Below are 8,650 nucleotides of genomic sequence, written 5' to 3'. Positions count from 1 at the left end.
TTAATGTCTTCCATGTAACACATAGCTAGTGTACAGTGAGTTGATAATTCTGACAATGCTGGAAGTTCTCCCCACACATAGAGTGGGGTTCATTTGCACTTCTCCCTCTCAGATTGTGTATCCACACAGAAATAGAAAGAAATATACATTAAAAGAAAAAAAGGAAAAGAAAGACCACCTTGCATGGAAGTACAAGTGAGAATTTATGAGATCCACCAGCAATGAAACTAAAGGTCGATCCTCTACCTCAACTAAACTCTCGCCACAGCAATAAATTTCGACCTATAAAGACAGCCTTAAAAGCCCCATAACACTAAATTACTAAAATCTATCCTTGTCCAATTCATTTACGTTTATTTATTTATAGTAACTTATTTCCAGTCAATTATTGGATCTAAGCACCCTTTATCCATCTGTATGACTGTATCAGGATCATGCTCACTCATGCCAAATCTATCCCCATTCCTCATCAGTATTAAAGCAAAAACCTCTCAACTTACATTGCACTACTCAATCTGGCAACGTACCAGAACCAGAGCTTGTAGAAGAAAGAGACAGCTCTATATAGTAGTAACATAGATATATGGATCAATTGAAACCAAGCTCTGTAAATTCATGTCCACTTACTCCATTAACATTTTTGGAAAGAGCTGCTATTGCTTATGGGGAAAGTACTTCTATTGTCTATAACTCCACTACTTACACTTGGTCCGAAACATTTGCCCGATGCCTACGCGTCGCTTCCTCAATTTCTTCCCTCATTGGCATAAAAAAAGGCCAAGTTGTTTCTGTTTTGGCTCCAAATATCCCACAAACACTCGAGCTTCAATTCGCTGTCCCAATGGCTGGTGCTGTCCTAAACAACATCAACACTCGCCTCGACGCCAAGACCACCTCTGTTCTGCTCCAACATAGTGAATCCAAGCTTCTCTTTGTTGATTACCAACTATATTCTTTGGCACTTGATTCAATTTCATTGTTCCCATCTAACGTGAACCCTCCAATTCTAGTCCTTATAGAAGATGAAAACTCCGTTTCATTTTCAAGAATCTTGAATTTTCATGAATGTACTTATGAGTCAATGGTGGTGAAGGGGGATTCCAACTTCATTTGGGTTCGGCCTGAAAATGATTGGGACCCCATGACATTGAACTACACTTCTGGTACAACATCTTCGCCCAAAGGAGTGGTACATTCTCATCGATCTCTTTTTATTATCACTGTTGATTCTTTAATCGATTGGTACGTACCAAGTCAGCCAGTTTATCTATGGACACTGCCAATGTTCCATTCCAATGGATGGAGTTACACATGGGGTATGGCTGTAGTTGGTGGGACCAACATTTGTCTTCGAAAATTTGACGCTAATGTTGTGTTTCATGCCATAAATAAACACAATGTCACACATATGTGCGGTGCACCCGTGGTACTTACCATGTTAGCCAATTCACCTTGTGCTAAGCCCTTAAAAAATCCAGTACACTTTCGTACTGGTGGCGCTCCTCCCCCTGCCACGGTAGTTCTCCAAGTTGAATCGTTGGGATTCGTCGTGAATCACGGGTATGGGATGACGGAGGTGGCAGGGGTGGTTGTGTCATGTATTTGGAAGCCCAAGTGGAACAAATTAAACGCAAATATGAAGGCAAAATTGAAGTCGAGACAAGGAATTAGGAGCTTAGGAATGACAGAAGTGGACGTAGTGGATCCAGAATCTGGAGTGAGTGTGAAGAGAGATGGATTAACAATGGGGGAAATTGTATTAAGGGGTGGATGCATAATGTTGGGTTATTTAAAAAATCAAGAAGCTACCTCAAAATGCATGAAAAATGACTGGCTTTATACAGGGGATGTAGCAGTAATGCACCCTGATGGGTACTTAGAAATTAAGGACAGGTCAAAAGATATTATTATTAGTGGAGGTGAGAATGTGAGCAGCGTGGAAGTAGAATCAGTGCTTTATTCGAACACTTATGTCAATGAGGCAGCAGTTGTGGCAAGGCCAGATGAACTTTGGGGTGAAACGCCTTGTGCTTTTTTGAGTTTGAAAATGGAGGTAAAACAAAAGCCTAAGGAGAAAGAAATTGTAGACTTTTGTAGGGAAAGATTGCCACATTATATGATACCAAAGACTGTAATTTTCATGGATGAACTTCCAAAAACAGCAACTGGGAAGATTCAGAAATTTTCTCTAAGAGAGATTGCCAAGGGATTGGGGTCTTTACCTGCCAGTCGAATGTAAGCACTGAATCCCACATAAAATCTTTTTCATGTATAATTTGAAAGGTCTTTTTTTAATACATAGCTGAATCTTTCAGTCAAACAATGTTGAAATTCATTCAAAAAATGCAATTTGTTGTACTATTGTTTTACTTCTATTTCTAATTTTGTCTTGTATGTAAGCAAAATATCCCACATCTGTACGAGTGATTGATTTAATTCTTTGCAATATGAATTGACACTACAAAAGAGAATCTTTTATTTGTGATTTCTTTTGTCTAATTTAAATTAGCTACACTAAAGAGACTCTAGTTTCTCAAGCTGCTCTTATGTTCTGATATGAATAGTGTCAATGAAATTCATAAGGCATTCCTGCTTTCAAACTTTGGATCTTAACTTGGGTATGTGGCTCAAAATGCTTTCTCATATAAATTAATTACTCAAAGTTACAGTACAGACATACTATAAATTGCTTCAAATGTAGTTGAGACGATATAATTTGAGAAAAAAGAATGAGTTCCCTACTTACCATCTTACTTTTAGCGGGAGACCCTTTTTTTTTTTAATTAACAATGATGACCATCTTGTAGTCACTTCCACTAAATTCATTAAATATTTGCTACCTCGTTATCAGCATAAGTATCGGATAATTCTGTCTATCAAAACATAAACAAATAAAAAGAAATAACGTGGTATATTTTGCTTTTTATCGGGAAACTATAGACAATCGCAATATCAAATGGATGATCGATTAGTATTTCATCAGTCCGGTACCCAAAATACATATATATAACTGTCCTACTTGGTTCCTCCACAAAGTCATATATGTTTGGTCACTTAAAGACAAGTCTGGAAAGCCACCCTATAATTGGATTTTGATGTAATTGAGTGTACTTATACAGTTTTGACATGTTTGTCATAAAGCAATTACTTGGTCAATATGTAATTGGATGTAATTGAGGGGATGTAATTGCACTCTACAATTCAAGGAGAACTAAAAATTGGTGGTAATTACATGATGTGATTACGACGTTACTTTTTTGAATCTCTTTTCTTTTCTTTTTAATTTACTTTTTATTTCTATTCTTTTTTTTAGTTTTAAATTTTTTAATTTTTTTTTAAATTCGTTTTTTTTCAAATATATTTTTTTACATTATGTATTTTTATTTCTTTGTCTCTCATTACTAAAATTTACTTTACGTGTTGCTACATAATTTCTCATATTATATTTCTTTCTTAATTATTTTTTAATTTTTTAATTACACTTAGCTATGTTATTTTTCTAATTTTTCTAAAAAATTATAACTAGTAATCTTAGAAAGAACAAGTCATCCACAAACTTGACTTATAATGAGTGATATCATTAGAGTTGAACTTTGTTATTGGATGACATTATATGGAAACTTAGCTATAAAAATGATAGATTACTTTTTAATATTTATTTAATATTCTCATTTTTCAACCTTTATTTTTTGTGCTTCCTTGTAGTTGCTATTACTCTAGTTTTGAAACTATTTCTAGTATTAAAAATAATAAATCATTAATAAACTTAGCATATAATGTGTGATGTCATTAAAGTAGGATCTCATTGTTGAATGAGGTTATAGACTTGTGTTTTTCTTTTTATTTTTTTGAATTATAGTTACTTAAATTATGTTAAAACTTATTTTATGTTATGTTGTAATTTTATATAAGAGTATTATGTTTTTTTTTTAAATTTATGTTGCATTTTCGCTTCTATTTTATTTGCTTTAGTAGTATTCACTTATTAATTCAGATTGTATGCCATTATTTTCAGTTAGAATTGATAGATTATTTTTTCGTAAAATATTTGAGTAATGTTATGATATTATATTTATAAATATTAATTATTTTATCAAGCATGCAGTCCATGATGTTCTTACCAAATATGTACTCTTAATTTTTATAATTGACTAAAATAAAATATTATTAATTAGAAAAATCTATATCAAGTACTTTTGCAATATTATTTACAAATATATGAGTAGTAATTAATATATTTTCAAGAAACAATATCTATCATAAATGTCAAATTTAATATTATTTGTAAAGACATATATTTGTTAAATCTTAACTTTTAATTTTTAATAATTAAATTTATATTTAAAATTTGATTTAACTGTGTAATTACACTTGTGCAACCAAACAATATACTTGTAATTACTCTGTAGTTACATTATGACAAACAAAAAGGTCGACGTAATTACAATACTGTGTAATTACTAGGTTGTGTAATTACTACCCTAGTAATTATACCAATTACAATTAAATGACGGCTTTCCAAACAGACCCTAAAAGAAAATTTGCTCCCTTCGGTCTGTATTATCTAATTTTCAAGTTTTTGCGCACTCCTTAAAAAGAAATTTAATAGCTTTAATCATAAATTATTTGTCTAAGATACCATTTTCTCTCCTTAAACACCTTACTTAATTAATACTCTACTAATAATTTGAACAGTAAAGACAAATCTAGAAAAAAAATAATAAAAGAAACACTAGCTAAACTAGAGTTAGCAATGCAAATGGATGGAACCCATAATATTTATAATCAGTTAATCACTATGTAGATAAAGCGCGTATATATATATATATATATATATATATATATATATATATATATATATATATATATATACTCACTGCAAACTCTAGTTTAGTTATTTTTATTAAATTTTTTGCTACTATATTTTATTATTATGCATTTCGTGCATCCCTTATCTACTAAAGCTAAAGTTTCGATTTCAATATCTTCTTTTTTTATTCTTGCTAAAACTTTTATTGTACTAAATTTCTTATCTTCGATACATATAAGTGTATCATACTCTGTATTTACGGGTTCTTGATCTACAGTGGTTTTTGGTATTTCCTCTATTTTTTCCTTTATCCTTTTCAATCTTAAATAGTCTCTTTTCCAAATTATTTAGTCTACTTTCTGATATTGAATCTCTTAGATTTGTTGTATGACTACTCTCACTATTATCTACTTCTACTTTGGTTGTTAAATCTATGGTCAAAACATCTTCTATACATCTTGTACGTTCTTCTAAATAAACATAGTTTACATTTAGCCTTTCTACTAGGATACCATTTACATATGAAACATGGATTACTACCTAATCCCTTATTTCTTTCGAAATTATGCAATTTTTATGAAATATTCATAAGATTACTAAAATGTAGATATTCTAAATTTAAATCTTCTATATATTCTTCTTTCATTTATGAACCTTTCATTTTCTGAATCAGAAGAGTTGTCACAACTCGTTCAGCTAATTCTGTACTAATTACTGAGTATATACTTTCATTATCTGATATGTATTCATCTACGTTTATTAATATTTCTTTCAGTTCTTATACTAATTGAGAGTTCCTACTTATATCATTAACCCTCTTAGGACAAGTATTTGCTAAATTTTCTATACTCCCACATGCCTATCTCTGTCTAAATATGGCTTTTCGGCATGATTCTAATTTATTCAAGGACTACTACGTCTAAATTCAGTAGTATAATTTTAGTACTAAAATTATATTCTTCTCAGAGTATATGATAATAACATTCTTGTTATTTTCTATGTAAATCAAAACAATTATTTCGATTTTGTTCTAGGTAAATAAAATGTAATGCTAAGTCTATATTCAAGCTAATCTTGTATCTATATTTAATTCAAAATTCTTTTATATCTACCCTCAAACTTTGAGCAGATATTTCTATATTGTAGTTCGAGATATTAATTGGCATATATTATCGGAAATTTTTGAGTTAGTTTTTAATATAATGTAAAATCCTCCTATATATAAGTCTTGATATACCATGTGAATGACTTTTGCGGTGAGCATGACTGATAGCCTGTTTGGCTAAGCTTTTTTTGGGCCAAAAGTGCTTTTTTTAGTCAAAAGCATTTTTGGCCAAAAATTGAGGTGTTTTTTGGAAGGAAAAAAGTGCTTTTGAGGAGAAGCAGAAACAGTTTTGGAGAAGCAGAAAAAAGTAGCTTCTCTCCAAAAGCACTTTTCTGAGAAGCACTTTTGAGAAAAATACACTTAGAAGCAGTTTTCAAAAGCTTGGCCAAACACTAATTACTGCTCAAAAGTGCTTTTCAAATTAATTAGCAAACACAAACCGCTTCTCACCAAAAATACTTTTGAGAAAAACATTCTCAAAATAAGCTGATTTTAGAAGTTTGACCAAACGGGCTATATAGAGTACCACGGACTAGTGGTAATTCCAGTCGGTGTCTTTGACCCAGGCAATAATTCCCGACCGTGAAACATAAAAAGACGGAATGAGGCAATTAATAGAAGACCTATCCGTCTCTGAGGCTGCAACTACCACAATGTATGATGCATTTAAAGTTACAACCTCATATTTTCCTGTACTATGATATACTAGTATATTATCATACTCCTTCACCTCACTACCCTAAGACATGCCATATACGTGATCTTGAGCTTTAAGTAATGTACATTGAGCAAGCTAGCTAGCCAAAGGCTGTAAAGTTTTAATGAGGCCTTACTGTAGACTATATTTCAAGCAATTTTCAGCCTATTATGTCGCATGTGCGTTTCTTTTTAAAAGATAACGGTTCCAACGACTCACTTGGAGTAGTTAGTGTGTCTCTGCTATCGAGTGAAGGTGGGATGGTGGGGGAAAATTACACGAGCATATAGTAGGAGTAATACATTTCTAGAGGTCAGCAATTCTGACAAGATTGTTATCAACCTGTGTTCGAAAATAATTTCCCCAAGAAAAAAACAAAACATAAGCAGAAACAGAGTAGAAACGAAATAGATAAAAGTTTCGAGCCCAACAAAAAATTGTGTTTCTTTAAGGAATTTAATGCCCTCACTGTTGTCCAAGGTTATTGGATTAATCCCTCCCAGAATAGAACGGAACAACTATTCTGTAGTACCGGCAATGAAAATCACAGAACTTCATCGAACTCAACAAACGACAGTAAACCACACCTATGCTTACGTTTTGCTTTGGAAAAACAGTGCAGAAATGCAGAAGAGAGAGGGGAGAGTATGCAGATTTTCGGTGCTGGAAAATGAGGCAAAACCTATGAATTTATAGCCGAACAGACTGGGTTGAATAGGTGTGAAGGTACCCATCCATATGAGGTACCATTTCGGCAGAAGTCTGGTTATCAATTTTAAACTTAAACCGACCGTTGGGAAGCGCGAATTATGAATTAAAATCCCGCGAGAAAATATTAGAAAAAAAATTATATAATGGAAAACGGAAAATAAATTTGATCCAAAAAATTATCAATCAATTGACCGAACCCGAACCCGAATCCGAAGCCGAAGCCGAAGCCAAGCCAAGCTAGCGATGACGACAATAACACGAGGCACCACTTCTTCTTAACTCTTTAAGAGCTAGAGGATGTGCCTCTCTATATAAGTATAAAGATTTTCTTTTCATTTTTCGATGAGGGACAAAGTGCATTAGTAAAGGAAACCACTTCAAACTTTTTGTTTCCCTCCAAATCTTTTTCCTCCATTTCCCATTTACACCTCTTATCTAATTAGATAAAAACCCCAACAATCCCCCACATGAATGGGGAATGGCTATTTGAAAATATTCATGCATGAAAAACTGTGTGATTTACAAGTAAGGATTAATCGCATCTGGATAAGTATGTTTCCCTTTGAACTTTCCATAATGAACTTATGTCGGATATACTCGATCAATCGGTAGATTTGATATCTTTGAACCGTCGAACTTTGGTGTATACCTAGACAGGCACAAGTCATACAATCAACCCTTTAACCACCTTTGGTTCTTATTGTTGGGTTCGTTTCAGCCATGAACACCGTCTAGTTCATAAGTTCATAGAGAACTGGCCTTACAGAATTCTCCTTGAAGCGGCTTACACTTCACACTTATATAGGTGATTCCTAAATATGTTATCCTATAGATACACTATTTGATATACTATGTATCAAACTTAGAAACCATTAAAAAGTGTTAACGCTTTATCCTTGGTACTGAACATTGTCTCATCACGAGAATAGACCAAAATTTTATTTGACAATGTTGAACCGTCACTAATGACTTTGTTTGATCTCCTTGAACCTAGATCTTGGGATCTCCAGTCTTCTAGGTAGAGTTACCTCCACAATGACTTGTCCTCGGCCATAGTCTTATTCCTTTCGATGATTTATCAACCGCCTCTCTATTTAGGCCTTTTGTAAGCAGATCCGACACATTATCTTTTGACTCTACGTAGTCAATTGTGATAATTCCACTAGAGAGTAGTTTTCTAACGGTATTATGTCTTCATCATATGTGACGAGATTTTCCGTTATACATAACGCTTCCAGCCCTTCCTATTGCATCACTTGACAATCGCAATGTATGCATATAGGAGCCACTGGTTTGGGCCAAAATGGAATATTTTCCAAGAAATTCC

At 33.0% G+C, this 8,650-nt stretch overlaps 1 protein-coding gene across 1 annotated transcript; it reads left to right on the top strand.

Annotated features, from left to right (window-relative positions):
- LOC109212212 (probable acyl-activating enzyme 6) lies at window positions 377-2,297 on the top strand. The gene has a single exon (XM_019375840.1). It carries the CDS (start codon window positions 584-586, stop codon window positions 2,237-2,239), a length of 1,656 nt encoding a protein of 551 aa, XP_019231385.1. The 5' UTR covers window positions 377-583; the 3' UTR covers window positions 2,240-2,297.

Source organism: Nicotiana attenuata, chromosome 2 (assembly GCF_001879085.1).
Source record: "Nicotiana attenuata strain UT chromosome 2, NIATTr2, whole genome shotgun sequence".
Lineage (NCBI taxonomy): Eukaryota > Viridiplantae > Streptophyta > Magnoliopsida > Solanales > Solanaceae > Nicotiana > Nicotiana attenuata.
This window is presented reverse-complemented; position numbering and strand designations above follow the sequence as displayed.

Excerpts from the sequence above, each read along its gene's own strand:
- LOC109212212 (XM_019375840.1), top strand. The coding sequence starts at position 584 with ATGGATCAATTGAAACCAAGCTCTGTAAATTCATGTCCACTTACTCCA.